General features: G+C 41.1%; 1 protein-coding gene across 6 annotated transcripts in view; it reads right to left on the bottom strand.

Moving 5' to 3' along the window:
* The window catches only part of alpha-Spec (alpha spectrin), a 176,977-nt gene that overhangs the window by 46,272 nt on the left and 105,431 nt on the right, over window positions 1-25,274 (bottom strand). For all 6 annotated transcript variants that reach the window (XM_071692154.1, XM_071692158.1, XM_071692157.1 and 3 more), the window contains one exon: window positions 22,887-22,999. In XM_071692154.1, the coding sequence (XP_071548255.1) occupies window positions 22,887-22,999 (113 nt within the window). The remainder of the gene's footprint in view (window positions 1-22,886; window positions 23,000-25,274) is intronic.

Raw genomic sequence — 25,274 nt, 5'->3', positions numbered from 1 at the left:
TGAGAGGTACAACTGGAGGGATGTCTGATCATTATCTTGTGGAGGCTAAGGTGAAGATTTGTATGGGTTTTCAGAAAAGAAGAGTGAATGTTGGGGTGAAGAGGGTGGTGAGAGTAAGTGAGCTTGGGAAGGAGACTTGTGTGAGGAAGTACCAGGAGAGACTGAGTACAGAATGGAAAAAGGTGAGAACAATGGAAGTGGGGGGAGTGGGGGAGGAATGGGATGTATTTAGGGAATCAGTGATGGATTGCGCAAAAGATGCTTGTGGCATGAGAAGAGTGGGAGGTGGGTTGATTAGAAAGGGTAGTGAGTGGTGGGATGAAGAAGTAAGAGTATTAGTGAAAGAGAAGAGAGAGGCATTTGGACGACTTTTGCAGGGAAAAAATGCAATTGAGTGGGAGACGTATAAAAGAAAGAGACAGGAGGTCAAGAGAAAGGTGCAAGAGGTGAAAAAAAAGGGCAAATGAGAGTTGGGGTGAGAGAGTATCATTAAATTTTAGGGAGAATAAAAAGATGTTCTGGAAGGAGGTAAATAAAGTGCGTAAGACAAGGGAGCAAATGGGAACTTCAGTGAAGGGCGCAAATGGGGAGGTGATAACAAGTAGTGGTGATGTGAGAAGGAGATGGAGTGAGTATTTTGAAGGTTTGTTGAATGTGTTTGATGATAGAGTGGCAGATATAGGGTGTTTTGGTCGAGGTGGTGTGCAAAGTGAGAGGGTTAGGGAAAATGATTTGGTAAACAGAGAAGAGGTAGTAAAAGCTTTGCGGAAGATGAAAGCCGGCAAGGCAGCGGGTTTGGATGGTATTGCAGTGGAATTTATTAAAAAAGGGGGTGACTGTATTGTTGACTGGTTGGTAAGGTTATTTAAAGTATGTATGACTCATGGTGAGGTGCCTGAGGATTGGCGGAATGCGTGCATAGTGCCATTGTACAAAGGCAACGGGGATAAGAGTGAGTGCTCAAATTACAGAGGTATAAGTTTGTTGAGTATTCCTGGTAAATTATATGGGAGGGTACTGATTGAGAGGGTGAAGGCATGTACAGAGCATCAGATTGGGGAAGAGCAGTGTGGTTTCAGAAGTGGTAGAGAATGTGTGTATCAGGTGTTTGCTTTGAAGAATGTATATGAGAAATACTTAGAAAAGCAAATGGATTTGTATGTAGCATTTATGGATCTGGATAAGGCATATGATAAGAGTTGATAGAGATGCTCTGTGGAAGGTATTAAGAATATATGGTGTGGGAGGCAAGTTGTTAGAAGCAGTGAAAAGTTTTTATCGAGGATGTAAGGGATGTGTACGTGTAGGAAGAGAGGAAAGTGATTGGTTCTCAGTGAATGTAGGTTTGCGGCAGGGGTGTGTGATGTCTCCATGGTTGTTTAATTTGTTTATGGATGGGGTTGTTAGGGAGGTGAATGCAAGAGTTTTGGAAAGAGGGGCAAGTATGAAGTCTGTTGGGGATGAGAGAGCTTGGGAAGTGAGTTAGTTGTTGTTCGCTGATGATACAGCGCTGGTGGCTGATTCATGTGAGAAACTGCAGAAGCTGGTGACTGAGTTTGGTAAAGTGTGTGAAAGAAGAAAGTTAAGAGTAAATGTGAATAAGAGCAAGGTTATTAGGTACAGTAGGGTTGAGGGTCAAGTCAATTGGGAGGTGAGTTTGAATGGAGAAAAACTGGAGGAAGTGAAGTGTTTTAGATATCTGGGAGTGGATCTGGCAGCGGATGGAACCATGGAAGCGGAAGTGGATCATAGGGTGGGGGAGGGGGCGAAAATTCTGGGAGCCTTGAAGAATGTGTGGAAGTCGAGAACATTATCTCGGAAAGCAAAAATGGGTATGTTTGAAGGAATAGTGGTTCCAACAATGTTGTATGGTTGCGAGGCGTGGGCTATGGATAGAGTTGTGCGCAGAAGGATGGATGTGCTGGAAATGAGATGTTTGAGGACAATGTGTGGTGTGAGGTGGTTTGATCGAGTAAGTAACGTAAGGGTAAGAGAGATGTGTGGAAATAAAAAGAGCGTGGTTGAGAGAGCAGAAGAGGGTGTTTTGAAATGGTTTGGGCACATGGAGAGAATGAGTGAGGAAAGATTGACCAAGAGGATATATGTGTCGGAGGTGGAGGGAACGAGGAGAAGAGGGAGACCAAATTGGAGGTGGAAAGATGGAGTGAAAAAGATTTTGTGTGATCGGGGCCTGAACATGCAGGAGGGTGAAAGGAGGACAAGGAATAGAGTGAATTGGAGCGATGTGGTATACCGGGGTTGACGTGCTGTCAGTGGATTGAATCAAGGCATGTGAAGCGTCTGGGGTAAACCATGGAAAGCTGTGTAGGTATGTATATTTGCGTGTGTGGACGTATGTATATACATGTGTATGGGGGTGGGTTGGGCCATTTCTTTCGTCTGTTTCCTTGCGCTACCTCGCAGACGCGGGAGACAGCGACAAAGCAAAAAAAAAAAAAAAAAAAAAAAAAGTATGAAATTTACCATCAGTGAATTACATTAATAAATATGCTAGAGATAAGAACAAAAACCTAATCAACATGTCAGAAACATGGATGAATGAAAAAGTGAAATCTATAGCATATTTGGAACAATCTGAAACATTTAGAACAGACAGAACCAAAACCAGATGTAGCAATATCTGTCCATAACAAGCTGGAAGTTAAAAGCTAGGGGTCAAAATAAAGGTGAATTAATGTCAAGTCATAGGGTGGGGAGGGGTTGAAGATTCTGGGAGTGATGAAGAATATGTGGAAATAGAGAACATTATCTCGGAGCAAAAATGGGTATGGAGTGAGGTGGTTTGATTAAGTAATGAAAGGGTAAAAAAGATATGTGGTAATAAGAAGAGTGTGGTTGTGGGAACAGAAGAGGATGTGTTGAAATGGTCTAGGTATATGGAGAGAAAAAGTGAGGAAAGGTTGACAGAGGATATATGTGTCGGAGGTGGAAAGAACAAGGACAAGCGAGAGACCAAGCTGGAGGTAGAAGGATAGAATGAAAAAGATTTTGAGCGATCAGGGTCTGAACATACAAGAGGGGGAAAGGTGTGCACGGAACAGAGTGAATTGAAACGAGGTGGTATACTGGGGTCTACATGTTGTCAATGGACTGAACCAAGGTATGAGAAACATATGTGGTAAACCATGGAAAGTTGTGTGGGGCCTGGATGTGGATAGGAAGCTGTGGTTTTGGTGCATTACACATGACAGCTAGAAAATGAGCATGAGCGTATGTAGCCTTTCATCGTCTGTTTATTGGAGCTACCTAGTTGATGTTGGGGGAGGCGATGCTGTTTCCTGTGGGGCAGGGAGGGATCAGGAACGGAAGAAGGCGTGCAAGTATGAATATGTACATGTGTAAATACATATGTATGTGTATGTGCATGTATTTGTATATGTGTGTAATGAGTGGATAAGTCTTTCTTTTTCAGTTTCCTAGTGCCCGCTAATGCAAGAAATGGAGATCAAGTATAATAAGTATTTTTTTATCATTCATTATTTATTTTGCTTTGTCGCTGTCTCCCGGGTTAGCGAGGTAGCGCAAGGAAACAGACGAAAGAATGGCCCAACCCACCCACATACACATGTATATACATACACGTCCACACACGCAAATATACATACCTATACATCTCAATGTATAAATATATATACACAGTACATAATTCATACTGTCTGCCTTTATTCATTCCCATCGCCACCTCGCCACACATGGAATAACAACCCCCTCCCCCCTCATGTGTGCGAGGTAGCGCCAAGAAAAGACAACAAAGGCCACACTCGTATTCCCAATCACCAGTCCTTTTTCAGCACAGAAATCTACAAGCTATTCACCATTTCCATTTACAACACTGAACACCCCATGTATACCAATTATTCCCTCAACTGCCACATTACTCACCTTTGCATTCAAATCACCCATCACTATAACCCGGTCTCATGCATCAAAGCTACTTACACACTCATTCAGCTGCTCCCAAAACACTTGCCTCTCATGATCTTTCTTCTCATGCCCAGGTGCATATGCACCAATAATCACCCATCTCTCTCCATCAACTTTCAGTTTTACCCACACTATCACATACTCCCACCACTCCTGTTTCAGGAGTAGTGCAACTCCTTCCCTTGCTCTTGTCCTCTCACTAACTCCTGACTTTACTTCCAAGACATTCCCAAACCACTCTTCCCCTTTACCCTTGAGCTTCGTTTCACTCAGAGCCAAAACATCCAGGTTCCTTTCCTCAAACATACTACCTATCTCTCCTTTTTTCTCATCTTGATTACATCCACACACATTTAGACACCCCAATCTGAGCCTTCGAGGAGGATAAGCACTCCCCGCATGACTCCTTCTTCTGTTTCCCCTTTTAGAAAGTCAAAATACAAGGAGGGGAGGGTTTCTAGCCCCCTGCTCCCGTCCCCTTTAGTCGCCTTCTATGACACGTGAGGATTGCATGGGAAGTATTCTTTCTCCCCTCTCCCCAGGGATGTATTCTTTCTTCCCTATCCCCAGGGATAGTATTCTTTCTCCCCTATCCCCAGGGATAGTATTCTTTCTCCCCTATCCCCAAGGATAAGAAGTATCTATATCTATTTATTTATCATACTTGATCGGCGTTTCCCATGTCAGTGGGGCAGCACCAGGACGAAGAATGACCCACCCATTCATATACACATGTATAAACAAACACTCATACTCGCACATATACATACATATACATGTATACACATGTACATAATCATACTTGCCTGCCTTCATCCATTCCTGTCGCAACCCCATCCCGCAAGAAACAGCATCACTACCCCTTGCTTCAGTGAAGGAAAGCCAGGAAAACAGACAAAAAAGGCCACATCTGTTCACACAGTCTCTAGATGTCATGTGTAATGCACTGAAACCACAGCTCCTTATTCACATCCAGGCCCCACAGACCTTTCCATGGTTTACCCCAGATTTTCACATACCCTGGTTCAGTCCAATGACAACACATAGACCCTGGTATACCACATCGTTCTAATTCACTCTTTTCCTTGCACGCCTCTCACCCTCCTGTATGTTCAGGCCAAAATCGCTCAAAATCTTTTTACTCCATCCTTCCATCTCCAATTTGGTCTTCCACTTCTTTTTATCCGCACCTTTGACACATATATGCTTTTAGTCAATCTTTCCTCACTCATTCTCTCAATATATGCAAACCATTTCAACACATCCTCTTCTGCTCTCTCAACCATACTTTCTTTATCTACACATCTCTCTTACCCTTTCATTACTTAATCAAACCACCCCACACTCCATATTGTCCTCAAACATTTCATTTCTAATACATCCACCCTCCACTGTACAACCCTATCCATAGCCCATGCCTTACAACCAAATAATATTGTTGGAACTACAATACCTTCAAACATACCCATTTTTGCTTTACGAGATAATGTTCTTCCCTTCCGCACATTCTTCATCACTCCCAGAACCTTTGCCCCCTCCCCCACCCTGTGACTCAATTCCACTTCCATGGTTCCAATTGCTGCCAAATATACTCCCAGATATCTAAAACACCTCACTTTCTCCAATTTTTCTCCATTCAAACTTACATCCAAATTAACTTGTCCCTCAACCCTACTGAGTCTAATAACCTTGCTCTTATTCACATTTACTCTCCGCTTTATCACACTTTTCCAAACTTAGTCACCAACTTTTGCAGTTTCTCACTCATATCAGCCACCAGAGCTGTATCATCGGCGAACAATAACTGACTGACCTCCCAGGCCCTCACATCCACAACACACTGCACACTCACCCCTCTCTCCAAAACTCTTGCATCTACCTCCCTAAACACCCTATCTACAAAAAATCAAACAAGCATGGGGACATCACACATACCCCTACTGCAGACTGACCTTCCCTGGGAACCAACCACTCTCCTCTTTTCCTACTCGTACACACCATGTACTCTTAAGATCTTCCACAAAGTATCTCTACCAACCCTATCATATGCCTTCTCCAGATTCATATATGCTACATACAAATCCATCTGTTTTTCTATGTATTTCTCACACGCATTCTTCAAAGCAAACACCTGATCCACACATCCTCTACCACATCAGGAAACCACACTGCTCTTCCCCAGTCTGATGCTCTATACACGCCTTCATCCTCTCAGTCAATACCCCTCCCATATAATATTCCAGGAATACTCAACAAACTTATGTCTCTGTAGTTTGAACATTCACCTTTATCCCTTTGCCTTTGTATAATGGCACTATGCATGCATTCTGCCAATCCTCAGGCACATCACTGTGATCCATACATACACTGAATATTCTTACTGATCAATCAACAAGGAGTCACCCCCCTTTTTTAATAAATTCCACTGCAATACTATTCAAACCTGCCGCCTTGCCAGGTTTCATCTTCCACAACCTTTCACTACCTCTTCTCTCTTAACCAAACCATTTTTCCTGACCCTCTCATTTTGCACACCATCCAAACCAAAACACCCTACACCTGCCACTCTATCATCAAACAAATTCAACAAACCTTCAAAATACTCGCCTCATCTTCTCAATTCATCACTACCTGTTATCACTTCCGCCTTCATCAATGTTCCCATTTGTACTCGTCTTACGAATGTTATTCACCTTCCAAAACATCCTTTTATTCTCCCTTAAGTTTAATGACACTCTCTCAGCCCAACTCTCATTTGCCCGCTTTTTCAACCCTTGCACATTCCTCTTGACCTCCTCTTTCTTTCTTTTATACATCTCCCAGTCATTTGCACGACTACCTTGTATCGCCCAAATGCCTCTCTTTTCTCTTTCACAAACTACTACTTCATCCCACCACTCACTACCCTTTCTAATCTGCCCAACTCCCACCTTTCTCATGCCACATACATCTGCACATGCCATCAGTGTTTCCCTAAATATATCCCATTCCTCACCCAATCCCCTTCCCGTCATTTGCTCTCACCTTTTGCCACTCTACACTCAATAACTCTCGGTACTTCCTCACACGAGTCTCCTTTCCAAGCTCACTCTCTCTCACCACTCTCTTCTCACAACATTCTCTATTCTTTTTTGAAAAACTCTACAAATCTTCACCTTTGCCTTCAGAAGATAGTAATCAGACATCCCTCCAGCTGTCCCTCTCAGCACATTTACATCCAAAAGCTTCTTTTACATGCCTATCAATTAACATACAAAGCAATAATGCCCTATGACCATCTCTCCCATTCACATATATATACTAATATATATATATCTCTTTTTAATCCCCGGGGATAGGGGAGAAAGAATACTTCCCACGTATTCCCTGCGTGTCGTAGAAGGCGACTAAAAGGGGAGGGAGCGGGGGGCTGGAAATCCTCCCCTCTTGTTTTTTTTTTTAATTTTCCAAAAAAAGGAACAGAGAAGGGGGCCAGGTGAGGATGTTCCCTCAGAGGCCCAGTCCTCTGTTCTTAACGCTACCTTGCTGATGCGGGAAATGGAGAATAGTTTGAAAAAAAAAAAAAAAATATATCTCTTTTTAAACCAGGTACTCCCAATCACAAGTCCTTTTTCAGCACACAAATCCTCAAGCTCTTCATCATTTCCTTTCACAAAAATGAATACCCCTTGTACACCAATTATACCCTCAACTGCCACATTACTCATCTTTGCACTTAAATCACACACCACCAGTATCCAGTCTTGGGCAATAAAGCTGCTAACACACTCACTCAAGTGCTCCCAAAACACTTGTCTCTCATGATCTTTCTTCCCTTGGTCAGGTGCATAAGCACCAATAACCACCCATCTCTCTCCATCCATTTTCAGTTTTACCCACTTCAATCTAGAATTTACTTTCTTATACTATATAACACTCCCAAAATTCCTGCTTCAGTAGGGATACTCCTTCCTTAGCTTTTGTCCTCCACCAACCCCTGACTACTCCCAAGACTTTTCTAAACCATTCTTTGCTTTTACCCTTGAGTTTTGTTTCACTCATAGCCAGAACATCCAGGTTTCTTTCCTCAAAAATACTACTTATCTCTCCTTTCTTCTCATCTTGGTTACATCCACATACATTCAGACACCTCAATCTGAGCCTTCGAGGGGGATAAGCAGACAAAAAAAGAACAATTCCAAAGATTAATTAAGTAAATCAATTAGCCTGGTTCAGGTAAACCACAGAAAAACGAGGGAACAATATGATGGATCTTTTAACAAATGGCATTGCTTTCAGACAAAGAAGTGGATGGTACAAATTTAACAGATCATGATACTATACAAATCACTATAATGTACAAGTAAGTGTTAAAGTGATACAGTAACAAATGACAAAAAGTTGAGTGGCATGAATTTTCACAACAAAAAACTAGACTAGAAAGATCAGTGAAAGGATTTTAAACATTAACTGGAACGAGTTCTTCACAGACAATAACCAAATAAAAAACAGAAATGTACCATGAGAGACTTAGTCAAAAAATCAAAGAACTCATATCAATGAAAAAATTGCCAAATCTTACATACCAAAAGACAAATAGTGGATGAAGAGAAGAACATGGAAAAGGAAGAAACAGATGGTGACAAAAGAGGCAAAAATAAAATAATGTGGGTATGAGAAAGAAGATTTGCAGAGGTTTACAGTAAAAAGTACATTATTGTTGTGTGAAGAGGGTGGTGAAAATAAGTGTTTCTAAAAGAGATTTGGTGTGAAGAAATACCAGGAGAGACAGACTGTGGAATGGCTAAAGATTATATTGTCCAAATGCCTCTCCTTTCTCTTTCACTAACAATCTTACTTCTTCATCCCACCTCTCACTACCCTTTCTAATCCACCCACCTCCCACCTTTCTCATACCACATGCATCTTTTGTGCAAGCCACCATTGCTTTCCTAAATATATCCCAATCCTCACCCACTCCCCTCAAGTCATTTGCTCTCACCCTTTGCCATTCTATACTCAATCTCTCCTGATACTTCCCCACACACATTTTTCCAAGCTCATTTGCTCTCACCACTCTCTTCTCCCCAACATTCTCTCTTCTTTTCTGAAAGCATCTACAAATCTTCACCTTCCCAAGATAGTGATCAGACATCCCTTCAGCTGCCCCTATCAGCTCATCAACATCCAAAAGTCTCTGTTTTCCATGCCTCTCAATTAACACATAGTTCAATAATGCCCTTTGACCATCTCTCCTACTCACATATGTATACTTATGTAAATCTCTTTTTAAACAAGGTATTTCCAATCACCAGTTTTTATTCAGCACACAAATCCATAAGCTCTTTACCATTTCCATTCACAACACTGAACACCCCATGTACACCAATCATACCCTCAACTGCCACATTACTCACCTTCGCACTGAAATCACCCATCACTATAACTTGGTCTCGTGCATCAAAGCTACTAATACACTAACTCAACTGCTCCTAAAACACTTGCCTCTAATGATCTTTCTTCTCATGACCAGGTGCATAGGCACCAATAATAACCCAGCTCTCTCCAACCACTTTCACTTTTACCCATATCAATCTAGAATTTACATTCTTACACTCTATCACATATTCCTACAATTCTTGCTTCAGGAGTTCTTCCTTAACTCTTGTCCTATCACCAGCCCCTGACTTTACTCCCAAGACTTTTCCAAACCACTCTTCCCCTTTACCCTTGAGCTTCGTTTCACTCAGAGCCAGAACATCCAGGTTTCTTTCCTCAAACATACTACCTATCTCTCCTTTCTTCTCATCTTCATTACATCCACACACATTCAGGCACCCCAATCTGAGCCTTTGAGGAGGAAGAGCACTCCCCGCTTGACTCCCTCTTCTGTTTCCCTTTTTAGAAATTTAAATAAAAGGAGGGGTGTTTCCAGCCCCCCCACTCCCGCCCCCTTTAGTCGCCTTCTACAACATGCGGGGAATACGTGGGAAGTATTCTTTCTCACCTATCCCCAGGGATAAAGTATATGAAAATAAAATATGAAAGTTCCCTATGAAAGGGAACTCACCTCGTTTTTAACAATGTGATCTATCTATCCACCTATCTATATCTCCTTTACCATTTGCACATAATGGATGAAGTGATTACATTCACCTTTTTTGGAAAAGACTTTTGTAGAACTGGGGTTCCTTCCTCTACTTGCTAGCAAAAGGGCAGTAATGCCCTAATCCTTGGAGAAGGCTGACTACCTATCAATTATGATCTTTGCTTGGCTGCAAAAATCACTACATCATCTACTTCTAAATTCAAATAAACATTGTTCAATCCTACAGCAATCCATTAACTACAAATTTTACAATTCCCTTTCTTTCATGTTAAATCATTGCATCACCTACTTGCCATGAGTCAGTATTCCATTAACAAATTCTTGCCACTAATGAAGGTGCTAGCTAATGACACAATGTTAAAGTGTCTAAAATAGATTTTCTTTTTAATAGTACAAAAGAGTCACTGACAAGCTAACTAGTTAAGCAGCAAGAAAGATTGTTGAGGAACGTATTGGATGTAGGATGGACTGTAACCATCCTGTATGTGGTTATATGACTGAAAACTTCATCCACCAATAGGCAAAGGTACACAAGACATTCATGATTATAATCTCAATTATAATCATGCTTACCAAAACGTGGCACCAACCCACCAGGTGCTTGCTATACCATACAACTAAGTAGAATTATACTTTCTAAACTTAATTGGGTGAAGTGACTGGCATATTCTCAACCTGTCTTGTCTAAACTTGCATACAAATCTCAAGAATTAATCATGTACTTTCTGAGCCCAACAGTAGGAGGAAGCCAGACAACACATTCTGCCTCGAGCAGAAAAAAAAATATAGGTTATTATTATCATACATACATACATACATACATTCATATATATATACCTCGCAAACGCGGGAGACAGCGACAAAGTATAAAAAAAAAAAAAAAAAATATATATATTATCCCTGGGGATAGGGGATTAAGAATACTTCCCACGTATTCCTTGCATGTCGTAGAAGGCGACTAAAAGGGGAGGGAGCGGGGCGCTGGAAATCCTCCCCTCTCGGTTTTTTTTTTTTTCAAAAGAAGGAACAGAGAATTGGGCCAGGTGAGGGTATTCCCTCAAAGGCCCAGTCCTCTGTTCTTAACGCTACCTCGCTAATGCGGGAAATGGCGAATAGTTTGAAAGAAAGAAAAGAAAGGAAGTCCTGTGGGTATCACTTGTGGAAGCCACCAGAGTAAAGTAATATCTGAAAGGCCATCATCACAGACAATCCATCTAACTACATATAGTCTGATGATTGCTCCCTTCAGGAACTCCCTCAAGGGGGTGGCTATAGCAAAAGTCTTCATAAATGGTGAACTTCAGTGCCATTTCTAAGCATTTAATGCTTTACCCTTAACAGGCTGCTGGCAGAGGGCAACTTGAGCAGATAGTGTCGCCCAAAATATGAGAGTTTAAGACTACATTATAGAACCAGCAATTTGCTTAAGGTGCAAGCTGGATAAACACATAAAATCACTAACAATAACAATGACAGCATGTGAAGGATAATTCTAATTTATTAACGCAAGATGTTTCATTAGCACTGTAGAGGTCCTCATATCTTCAGCATACAAAAGTCTCATATGCACTTAAGAACAATAATAAATATTTTTTTTCTTATCATTATACCTGATCGTGGTTTTCCAACATCAGAGGTAGCGCCAGGAAACAGACAAAGGATGGCCCATCCACTCACACAAGCACATATATACATAAACAATATATGATATATTTCCAAGAATGCCTACATGTTAAAAATCTTGAATAAAGGAAAGGAAGCAGAATATCTGAGGTCTTACCATACATAAACTGAATCACCAAGCCAAAAAAATTAAGAGCTAACTGCATGTGTTCGTGCCAGCACTAAACAGGAAGCATTAAGCTACAGAGTAAATTCTTCTCTCAGAGATATCTAAATTCAGACCAACCCAACTGATTTAATTCTCATTTTTTCTTTCTAATAATGACCAACATGGAAAAGGAAAAATTTCTAAAGAGAAAGACTGCAGAAATTAATCAGGGCTCTACAAATATTTGCAGACTCCTAAGGAAGAAAGGTAATATCAAGAGAGAAAGACAACTGAAGGAAGAGCTCAGCTATCTGAGGGAAGGAGGAGGAGGTATATACGCCAATACGAGTCAACAGTCTCCACACAGCTGCTGTGGGACGCAGCAGTTAAATGCATGCTGGAGATCGAACCCTAGGGGTAGGGACACATGAAAACAGGTTAGGATAACAGTGCTCAAAGTAATACCTACAGAATATACATAGAGTGGCAAAACTGCAGCATACAGAAAAAGAAAAGTTGAAGAGAGGTGATAGCAGGAGAATTAATGAGATGGAAGGCTTTTGATTCCACTCTAGTTAAAGAGGTGGAGGATGAAAATCACCTCATATACATGAGCAGTATTCCTTAACTGGGCAAATAAAGCCCCCATAAATGTGATACAGCTGCTCAAAATAAAGATAATTATGACACCTATAAAACACTCCAAGCTTTTGGAAAGCAGCCTATGTCAAGATGATTATGTGGGGTTTCAAGGACAAAGTGGAAGATATGGCTAATCCCAGCTTATTTATATCCTTACAGGGATGATTTATGGTGCTACAAAACAGATGGAAACACACAATCCTTTACAAGAGATGCAAGAAGAAACTGCTTTAGCACCATCAAATTTTACAAGGCTACTGCTTACCCAATCCAAAATGCTGCAAAGGTCCAAGCTGAGAGGGGATATATGATCAGTAAAAGAAAGAAAATAGGTATTAAAGGAAGGAGAGGAGGAAAAGTGAGCTGAAGTATGTAAAGTGGAATCATCAACAGATAGGGTATGGTTAAAAGTAGGAGAGATCATTTACTGTGAGAAAATGAGGAACACTATTGATTGGAAACATATATATACATACGGATGAACACATTCATACTTGCTTGCCATTATCTATAACTGACACTACCCCACCCCACAGAAAACAGCACAAAACGCATGAAAGAAAAATGATAACACATATTCTCTTCTCCCCCATACCTGACCACTGCCCCCCTGCATCAGCAAGATAGTGCCAGGAAACACACAAAAAAAAGGCCACATCCAATCACATCCATACAAGAGCTGTCATGTGTAATGCACCAAAACCACAGCTCCTTATCTACATCCAGGCCCCACAGACCTTTCATTGGTTTACCCCAGATGTTTGGCATGCCCCGGTTCAGTCCACTGATACCACATCGACACCAGTATACCATATCATTCCAATTTACTTTATTCTGTGCACGCCTTTCATCCTCCTGTGTGTTCAGGACCTGATTGCTCAAAAAGTTGCTCACTCCATCCTTCAATCTCCAATCTGGTCTCGCCACCCTCCTTGTTCTCTCCACTTCTGACACATATATCCTCTTTGCTAACCTTTCCTAGCTCATTCTCTCCATAAGTCCAAACCAATTCAACACACCCTCTTCTGTTCTCTCAACCACAATCTTTTTACTACTGCACATCTCTTTTTCCCTTTCATCACTTACTCTATCAAACCATCTCATAACACATATCACCCTTAAACATTTCATTTACAGCACATTCCCACTCCTCTGCAAAACCCTCTCTATAGCCCAAGTCTTGCAACTACATAATATTGTTGGGTCTACTACTCCTTCAAACATACCCATTTCTGCCCTCCCAGATAACTTTCTCTCTTTCCATGCATTCTTCAGTGCTCCTAGCACCTTCGTCCCCTCCCCCATCCTATGGCTCATTTCCTATTCCATGGTTCCATTTGCTGTCATGTCCACTGCATATATCTAAAACACATCACTTCCTCCAATTTTTCTCCATTCAAACTTACCTCCTAATTAAATTGTCCCTCAACCCTACTGAGCCTAATAACCTTGCTTTTCTTCACATTCACTCTCAACTTTCTCCTTTCACACACACTTCCAAACTCAGTCACCAACTTTTGCAGTTTCTCACTTGAATCAGCCACCAGTGTTGTATCTTAAGCAAACAACAACTGACTTGCTTCCAAGGCCCTCTCATCCCCTAGACTACATACTTGCCCCTCTCTTCAAGACTCTTGCATTTATCTCCCTTATCAACCCATCCACATAAACAAATTAAACAACCATGGTGACATAGCACACCCCCTACTGCAAACCAACCTTCACTTGAAACAATTCACCCTCCTCTCTTCCTACTCATACACACACCTTACACCCCTGATAAACACTTAAATGATACTTTTTCACCCTAAGTCTCATTTCCCCACTTTAACCCCTTCCTCTTGGCCTCTAGCTGCTTTTTCTTATAAATCTCTCAACCAGTTGCATTCCTTCCCTGTAAGTACCACCCAAAGCCTCTCTTTTACATGCAATTCAACTTCTTCATACCACTCCTCACTACCCATTCTATTATTTTTCTTTTTTAAACTATTCGCCATTTCCCGCATCAGCAAGGTAGCATTAAGAACAGAGGACTGGGCCTCTGAGGGAACATCCTCACCTGGCCCCCTTCTCTGTTCCTCCTTTTGGGGAAAAAAAAAAAAAAAAAAAAAAAAAAAAAAAAGAGGGGAGGATTTCCAGCCCCCCGCTCCCTCCCCTTTTAGTCGCCTTCTACGACACGCAGGGAATACGTGGGAAGTATTCTTTCTCCCCTATCCCCAGGGATATTTATTTATTTATTTATTTCATTTTGCTTTGTCATTGTCTCCCGCGTTAGCAAGGTAGCGCAAGGAAGCAGACGAAAGAATGGCCCAACCCACCCACATACACATGTATATACATACATGTCCACATACGCAAGTATACATACCTATACATCTTAATGTATACATATATGTACACACACAGACATATACATATATACACATCTACATAATTCATACTGTCTGCCTCTATTCATTCCCATTGCCACCTCACCACACATGAAATAACAACCCCCTCCCCCCTCACGTGCACGAGGTAGCACTAGGAAAAGACAACAAAGGCCCCATTTGTTCACACTCAGTCTCTAGCTCTCATGCAATAATGGACTGAAACCACAGCTCCCTTTCCACATCCAGGCCCCACAAAACTTTCCATGGTTTACAGCAGACGCTTCACATGCCCTGGTTCAATCCATTGACAGCACGTCGACCCCGGTATACCACATCGTTCCAATTCACTCTATTCCTTGCACGCCTTTCATCCTCCTGCATGTTCAGGCCCCGATCACTCAAAATCTTTTTCACTCCATCTTTCCACCTCCAATTTGGTCTTCCACTTCTCCTTGTTCCCTCCACCTCTGACACATATATCATCTTGGTCAATCTTTCCTCACTCATTATCTCCATGTGACCAAACCATTTCAAAACACCCTCTTCTGCTCTCTCAACCACACTCTTTTTATTACCACACATCTCTCTTACCCTATCATCACTTACTCGATCAAACCACCTCACACCACACATTGCCCTCAAACATCTCATTTCCAGCACATCCATCCTCCTGCGCACAACTCTATCCATAGCCCACGCCTCGCAACCATACAACATTGTTGGAACCACTATTCCTTCAAACATACCCATTTTTGCTTTCCGAGATAATGTTCTCGACTTCCACACATTCTTCAAGGCTCCCAGAATTTTTGCCCCCTCCCCCACCCTATGATCCACTTCCACTTCCATGGTTCCATCCGCTGCCAGATCCACTCCCAGATATCTAAAACACTTCACTTCCTCCAGTTTTTCTCCATTCAAACTCACCTCCCAATTGACTTGACCCTCAACCCTACTGTACCTAATAACCTTGCTCTTGTTCACATTTACTCTCAACTTTCTTCTTTAACACACTTTACCAAACTCAGTCACCAGCTTCTGCAGTTTCTTACATGAATCAACCACCAGTGCTGTATCATCAGCAAACAACAACTGACTCACTTCCCAAGCTCTCTCATCCACAACAGACTGCATACTTGCCCCTCTTTCCAAAACTCTTGCATTCACCTCCCTAACAACCTCATACATAAACAAATCAAACAACCATGGAGACATCACACACCCTTGCTGCAAACCTACATTCACCAAGAACCAATCACTTTCCTCTCTTCCTACACGTACACATGCCTTACATCCTCGATAAAAACTTTTCATTGCTTCTAACAACCTGCCTCCCACACCATATATTCTTAGTACCTTCCACAGAGCATCTCTATCAACTCTATCATATGCCTTCTCCAGATCCATAAATGCTACATACAAATCCATTTGCTTTTCTCCGTATTTCTCACATACATTCTTCAAAGCAAACACCTGATCCACACATCCTCTACCACTTCTGAAACCACACTGCTCTTCCCCAATCTGATGCTCTGTACATGCCTTCACCCTCTCAATCAATACCCTCCCATATAATTGACCAGGAATAATGAACAAAATTATACCTCTGTAATTTGAGCAGTCACCTTTGAACCCTTTACCTTTGTACAATGGCACTATGCAAGCATTCCGCCAATCCTCAGGCACCTCACCATGAATCATACATACATTAAATAACCTCACCAACCAGTCAGCAATACAGTCACCCCCCTTTTTAATAAATTCCACTGCAATACCATCCAAACCCGCTGCCTTGTCGGCTTTCATCTTCCGCAAAGCTTTTACTACCTCTTCTCTGTTTACCAAATCATTTTCCCTAACCCTCTCACTTCGCACGCCATCTCAACCAAAACAACCTATATCTGCCACTCTATCATCAAACACATTCAACAAACCTTCAAAATACTCACTCCATCTCCTTCTCACATCACCACTACTTGTTATCACCTCCCCATTTGCCCCCTTCACTGAAGTTCCCATGTGTTCCCTTGCCTTATGCACTTTATTTACCTCCTTCCAAAACATCTTTTTATTCTCCCTAAAATTTAATAATACTCTTTCATCCCAACTCTCATTTGCCCTCTTTTTCACCTCTTGCACCTTTCTCTTGACCTCCTGCCTCTTTCTTTTATACGTATACCACTCATTTGCATCCTTTCCCTGCAAAAATCGTCCAAATGCCTCTCTCTTATCTTTCATTAATAATCTTATTTCTTCATCCCACCACTCACTACCTTTTCTAATCTGCCCACCTCCCACTACCCTTTCTAATCTGCCTAATTCTCAACTTTCACAAGTCACATGCATCTCTTGCACCATTCCTAACCCACTCCCCTTTCTTCATTCACTCTCACCCTTTGCTATTTTACACTCAATCTCTCCAGGTATTTATTCAAACAAGTCTCCTTTGCAAGCTCAATTACTCTTACCATTCTCTTCTCACAAATATTGTTTCTGCTTTTCTGAAACATCTACAAATCCTAAACCTCGCCTCCACAAGATAGTGATCAGACATCAACAGCTGCCCCTCTCAGCATATATATCCAAAAGTCTTTCTTTTACACATCTGTCAATCAATAAGCAATCTATTTATGCCCATTACCCATCACTTGAATCTGTCCAGAAGGAAATGGCAGCAGTTGGTGTCTGAGTTTGGGAGAATTTGTTAAAGGAGTGAGCTAAAAGTTAATGTTACAATGCAAAGTCATAAGGTTCATCTTTTTAAATCAGGTATTTCCAAATACCAGTCTTTTTACTGCACCCAACTCCACAAGCTTTTCACCATTTCCATTCATTACACTGAATACCCTTTGTGCACCAATTATACCCTCAACTGGCACATTACTAACTTTCGCATTTAAATCATCTATCATTAATACCCAGTCTCATACATCAAAACTGCTGACACACTCACCCAGCTGCTCATGATCTTTCTTCTCATTCCTTGTGCATAACCACCAATAATCACCCATCTCTTGCAATCCACTTTCAGTTTTAAATACATTAATCTAGAATTTATTTCCTTACACTCTATCACACATTCCACAACTCCTGCTTCAGGAGCAGTGGTACTCTTTCCTTAACTCTTATCCTCTCACCAACCCAACTTTACTCCATAGATGAAACCATAAATACATCACATATAATGAAATGTACCATTCACACATATAAACTAAAAATGGAGGCACAACGAAAACCAATAAAAGAATATCTGCACTTATAAGATTGTGCGCAATCCATCACTGAGAGGACAAGAGCAAGGGAAGGAGTAGCAGTACTCCTGAAACAGGAGTTGTGGAAGTATGTGATAGAATGTAAGAAAGTAAATTCTCGATTAATATGGGTAAAACTGAAAGTTGATGGAGAGAGATGGGTGATTATTGGTGCATATGCACCTGGGCATGAGAAGAAAGATCATGAGAGGCAAGTGTTTTGGGAGCAGCTGAATGAGTGTGTTAGTGGTTTTGATGCACGAGACCGGGTTATAGTGTTGGGTGATTTGAATGCAAAGGTGAGTAATGTGGCAGTTGAGGGAATAATTGGTATACATGGGGTGTTCAGTGTTGTAAATGGAAATGGTGAAGAGCTTGTAGATTTATGTGCTGAAAAAGGACTGATGATTGGGAATACCTGGTTTAAAAAGCGAGATATACACAAGTATACTTATGTAAGTAGGAGAGATGGCCAGAGAGCGTTATTGGATTACGTGTTAATTGACAGGCGCGCGAAAGAGAGACTTTTGGATGTTAATGTGCTGAGAGGTGCAACTGGAGGGATGTCTGATCATTATCTTGTGGAGGCTAAGGTGAAGATTTGTATGGGTTTTCAGAAAAGAAGAGTGAATGTTGGGGTGAAGAGGGTGGTGAGAGTAAGTGAGCTTGGGAAGGAGACTTGTGTGAGGAAGTACCAGGAGAGACTGAGTACAGCATGGAAAAAGGTGAGAACAATGGAAGTAAGGGGAGTGGGGGAGGAATGGGATGTATTTAGGGAATCAGTGATGGATTGCGCAAAAGATGCTTGTGGCATGAGAAGAGTGGGAGGTGGGCAGATTAGAAAGGGTAGTGAGTGGTGGGATGAAGAAGTAAGAGTATTAGTAAAAGAGAAGAGAGAGGCATTTGGACGATTTTTGCAGGGAAAAAATGAAATTGAGTGGGAGACGTATAAAAGAAAGAGACAGGAGGTCAAGAGAAAGGTGCAAGAGGTGAAAAAGAGGGCAAATGAGAGTTGGGGTGAGAGAGTATCATTAAATTTTAGGGAGAATAAAAAGATGTTCTGGAAGGAGGTAAATGAAGTGCGTAAGACAAGGGAGCAAATGGGAACTTCAGTGAAGGGCGCAAATGGGGAGGTGATAACAAGTAGTGGTGATGTGAGAAGGAGATGGAGTGAGTATTTTGAAGGTTTGTTGAATGTGTTTGATGATAGAGTGGCAGATATAAGGTGTTTTGGTCGAGGTGGTGTGCAAAGTGCGAGGGTTAGGGAAAATGAGTTGGTAAACAGAGAAGAGGTAGTAAAAGCTTTGCGGAAGATGAAAGCCGGTAAGGCAGCAGGTTTGGATGGTATTGCAGTGGAATTTATTAAAAAAGGGGGTGACTGTATTGTTGACTGGTTGGTAAGGTTATTTAATGTATGTATGACTCATGGTGAGGCGCCTGAGGATTGGCGGAATGCATGCATAGTGCCATTGTACAAAGGGAAAGGGGATAAGAGTGAGTGCTCAAATTACAGAGGTACAAGTTTGTTGAGTATTCCTGGCAAATTATATGGGAGGGTATTGATTGAGAGGGTGAAGGCATGTACAGAGCATCAGATTGGGGAAGAGCAGTGTGGTTTCAGAAGTGGTAGAGGATGTGTGGATCAGGTGTTTGCTTTGAAGAATGTATGTGAGAAATACTTAGAAAAGCAAATGGATTTGTATGTAGCATTTATGGATCTGGAGAAGGCATATGATAGAGTTGATAGAGATGCTCTGTGGAAGGTATTAAGAATATATGGTGTGGGAGGCAAGTTGTTACAAGCAGTGAAAAGTTTTTATCGAGGATGTAAGGCATGTGTACGTGTAAGAAGAGAGGAAAGTGATTGGTTCTCAGTGAATGTAGGTTTGCGGCAGGGGTGTGTGATGTCTCCATGGTTGTTTAATTTGTTTATGGATGGGGTTGTTAGGGAGGTGAATGCAAGAGTTTTGGAAAGAGGGGCAAGTATGAAGTCTGTTGGGGATGAGAGAGCTTGGGAAGTGAGTCAGTTGTTGTTCGCTGATGATACAGCGCTGGTGGCTGATTCATGTGAGAAACTGCAGAAGCTGGTGACTGAGTTTGGTAAAGTGTGTGAAAGAAGAAAGTTAAGAGTAAATGTGAATAAGAGCAAGGTTATTAGGTACAGTAGGGTTGAGGGTCAATTCAATTGGGAGGTGAGTTTGAATGGAGAAAAACTGGAGGAAGTGAAGTGTTTTAGATATCTGGGAGTGGATGTGGCAGCGGATGGAACCATGGAAGCGGAAGTGGATCATAGGGTGGGGGAGGGGGCGAAAATTCTGGGAGCCTTGAAGAATGTGTGGAAGTCGAGAACATTATCTCGGAAAGCAAAAATGGGTATGTTTGAAGGAATAGTGGTTCCAACAATGTTGTATGGTTGCGAGGCGTGGGCTATGGATAGAGTTGTGCGCAGGAGGATGGATGTGCTGGAAATGAGATGTTTGAGGACAATGTGTGGTGTGAGGTGGTTTGATCGAGTAAGTAACGTAAGGGTAAGAGAGATGTGTGGAAATAAAAAGAGCGTGGTTGAGAGAGCAGAAGAGGGTGTTTTGAAATGGTTTGGTCACATGGAGAGAATGAGTGAGGGAGGAAAGATTGACCAAGAGGATATATGTGTCGGAGGTGGAGGGAACGAGGAGAAGAGGGAGACCAAATTGGAAGTGGAAAGATGGAGTGAAAAAGATTTTGTGTGATCGGGGCCTGAACATGCAGGAGGGTGAAAGGAGGGCAAAGAATAGAGTGAATTGGAGCGATGTGGTATACTGGGGTTGACGTGCTGTCAGTGGATTGAATCAAGGCATGTGTATGGGGGTGGGTTGGGCCATTTCTTTCGTCTGTTTCCTTGCGCTACCTCGCAAACGCGGGAGACAGCGACAAAGCAAAAAAAAATAAGATTGTTCAGTACATTGAAGAGCTTTGCATTTCATGGTTGAGGGGGATCAAATGAAAGACAAGCATTTCTATAAAAAATACATAATCCTGCACATTACCATCCCATTCAACCATCAACTCATTCCCTCTATCTCAGATCTCCTGATCTTGACATTCATACACATTATTTTTTAAGCACCCATCTAAGGTGACAATACAAAAAATGATGTAATACCCCTTCAAAATCAACATTTTAAAGCTATTGAATATCTCAAAAAAAAAAAAAAAGGGCACAATTATGGTAAACAACACTCCAAGACATAGTCTTGCAAAAATCATGTTAAATTCTTGCTTTCAAAAGATAAAAGAGTTCTCTGAAAGCATTTATACTTTTTTCACAAGCAACTCCTGTGAGATGCCATGATAATATTGTTTAGACTAGTTGCTAAATGCAAGGGTACAGGTTAGAGTGGTATCATCTGATATAAAGTAAATATTCAACATGGTAATAATCTGCTCACACTAACAACTGCATACAGCTGTTATGCAGATGTATTAAGAAGTGAAGCCAAGATAATACATCAGAGTATTTTTCCTTAATGTGTTTCATCCAAACGAAGCATAAACAGGGTTTTACACTTGTATCACTGGTTCATGGTGAAGACAAGATAAGACTTACATTTATATTACCTTGGGAGACATGGATATGCCTAAGTAAGCAGTACAAAATATAAATATAAATCTAAGCTACAGAAAGCATGGCTAACACGAAAAGCAATGGAAAATTATGACTGGAAAGCAAATAGCACACCTCAGAGATATATACGGACAAAAGGCCATCTTACTAAATCTAAGTTCACTGTACTTAGGGCTTTGAATTATCTTCTTTGAAACATAACCTTGGGCCATACACTTGCAATACAGAGATCAACATATTATGGACAGCAAAATGGCTTCTTTAATCTATCATGCAGTTGATTATAGGAAGCTATGAGTAAGTTCCTAAAGTAAAAAACTATTGATAAAATCCAATCTTTTTTTTTTCTTTTAAACTATTCGCCATTTCCCGCGTTAGCGAGGTAGCGTTAAGAACAGAGGACTGCGCCTTTTTTGGAATATCCTCACCTGGCCCCCTCTGTTCCTTCTTTTGGAAAATTAAAAAAAACGAGAGGGGAGGATTTCCAGCCCCCCACTCCCTCCCCTTTTAGTCGCCTTCTACGACACACAGGGAGTACGTGGGAAGTATTCTTAATCCCCTATCCCCAGGGATAAAAATCTAATCAAAATCAATAATTTCACAGAAAACTACCACCACCAAAAACTAAACTATGCCCTGATATTTCTGAATATGACACTTATTACTAAGAAAGATGACATACTATTTCCTTAAACTGTAACTCTTAACATTTACTAAGATGCCCATTACAATTTATCTACAAAACAAGAATGGCATAAGCAACTATCAAATTTTAACTTGGAATCAAACCAAAGTTATTAAAATGAAAACAATTCTTAAAGTATGTATCTCTCAAACTTAAACTATCATGCAGATGATTATAGGAAGCTATGAGTAAGTTCCTAAAGTAAAAAACTATTGACAAAAATCTAATCAAAATCAATAATTTCACAGAAAAATACCACCAAAAACTAAACTAAGCCCTGATATTTCTGAGTATGACACCTCTTACTAAGGAAGATGATATACTATTTCCTTAAACTATAACTCTTAACTTTACTGAGATACCCATTATAATTTATCTACAAATCAAGAATGGCATAAGCAACAATCAAATTTTAACTTGGATTCAAATCCAAGTTAATTATATGAAATCAATTCTTAAAGTATGTATCTCTCACTATATCAATATAAAAATTAATAACAGGTGCTTAATGAAAAATTCTTGCCCCACCTTGTATCCGTAAGTAACTGGTGGAAAGCATTGGCATGCTTAGCAAATTCTTTCCTGAGCTTATCATTCTCCTCCTGGCGTTGTGCCTCTTTAGCCAACTCCATATCACGTTCCTTCAAAGTCAAATGAGATTCTTAACAAATTTATGAATAAAAACAAAGATTGTTATTCTTATCATTATTATTTTGCTTTGTCGTTGTCTCCCACATTAGCGAGGTAGTGCAAGGAAACAGACGAAAGAATGGCCCAACCCACCCACATACACATGTATGTACATACAAGTCCACACACGCAGATATACATACCTATACATCTCAACATATACATATATATACAGGGTTCCCACTCTTTTACTGACATAAAATTCAAGGCTTTTTCCCAGGATATTTACAGGATCTGTAAATGTCTTCCAGGATATTTTCTACAGGGTTTTCAGCCCACTTAATCTTAAATGGACTTAAATGGACAAACCATCTGGATAACACTGATCATTGGTTTGTGTTTGTTCTATTGAACACATAACTTAGTTACCATGTTAGTTCTAATGATTTAGGATTGGACTTATACTGACAGGACTATCAAGAGCTTTCTGTATGAGGCTGGCTTTCAATACTTTATAAGCCATAAGATGACAAACTTGTTTTGGACTCAAATAAAAAGCTCTTTCAATTTTTAAAGATTCAATCATTTTTTTTCTTTTTTTTGTCGCTGTCTCCAGCGTTTGCGAGGTAGCGCAAGGAAACAGACGAAAGAAATGGCCCAACCCACCCACATACACATGTATATACATACGTCCACACACGCAAATATACATACCTACACAGCTTTCCATGGTTTACCCCAGACTCTTCACATGCCCTGATTCAATCCACTGACAGCACGTCAACCCCGGTATACCACATCGATCCAATTCACTATTCCTTGCCCTCCTTTCACCCTCCTGCATGTTCAGGCCCCGATCACACAAAATCTTTTTCACTCCATCTTTCCACCTCCAATTTGGTCTCCCACTTCTCCTCGTTCCCTCCACCTCCGACACATATATCCTCTTGGTCAATCTTTCCTCACTCATTCTCTCCATGTGCCCAAACCATTTCAAAACACCCTCCCCTGCTCTCTCAACCACGCTCTTTTTATTTCCACACATCTCTCTCACCCTTACGTTACTTACTCGATCAAACCACCTCACACCACACATTGTCCTCAAACATCTCATTTCCAGCACATCCATCCTCCTGTGCACAACTCTATCCATAGCCCACGCCTTGCAACCATACAACATTGTTGGAACCACTATTCCTTCAAACATACCCATTTTTGCTTTCCGAGATAATGTTCTCGACTTCCACACATTCTTCAAGGCTCCCAGGATTTTCGCCCCCTCCCCCACCCTATGATCCACTTCCGCTTCCATGGTTCCATCCGCTGCCAGATCCACTCCCAGATATCTAAAACACTTTACTTCCTCCAGTTTTTCTCCATTCAAACTTATCTCCCAATTGACTTGACCCTCAACCATACTGTACCTAATAACCTTGCTCTTATTCACATTTACTCTTAACTTTCTTCTTTCACACACTTTACCAAACTCAGTCACCAGCTTCTGCAGTTTCTCACATGAATCAGCCACCAGCGCTGTATCATCAGCGAACAACAACTGACTCACTTCCCAAGCTCTCTCATCCCCAACAGACTTCATACTTGCCCTTCTTTCCAAAACTCTTGCATTCTCCTCCCTAACAACCCCATCCATAAACAAATTAAACAACCATGGAGACATCACACACCCCTGCCGCAAACCTACATTCACTGAGAACCAATCACTTTCCTCTCTTACTACACGTACACATGCCTTACATCCTCGATAAAAACTTTTCACTGCTTCTAACAACTTGCCTCCCACACCATATATTCTTAATACCTTCCACAGAGCATCTCTATCAACTCTATCATATGCCTTCTCCAGATCCATAAATGCTACATACAAGTCCATATACTTATGTATATCTCTCTTTTTAAACCAGGTATTCCCAATCACCAGTTCTTTTTCAGCACATAAATCTACAAGCTCTTCACCATTTCCATTTACACCACTGAACACCCCATGTATACCAATTATTTCCTCAACTGCCACATCACTCACCTTTACATTCAAATCACCCATCAGTATAACCCGGTCTCATGCATCAAAATCACTAACACACTCATTCCACTGCTCCCAAAACACTTGCCTCTCATGATCTTTCTCCTCATGCCCAGGTGCATATGCACCAATAATCACCCATCTCTCTCCATCAACTTTTAGTTTTACCCATATCAATCTAGAGTTTACTTTCTTACACTCTATCACATACTCCCACCACTCCTGTTTCAGGAGTAGTGCTACTC

This window comes from Panulirus ornatus, chromosome 52 (genome assembly GCF_036320965.1).
Source record: "Panulirus ornatus isolate Po-2019 chromosome 52, ASM3632096v1, whole genome shotgun sequence".
In the NCBI taxonomy this organism is placed as follows: domain Eukaryota; kingdom Metazoa; phylum Arthropoda; class Malacostraca; order Decapoda; family Palinuridae; genus Panulirus; species Panulirus ornatus.
This window is presented reverse-complemented; position numbering and strand designations above follow the sequence as displayed.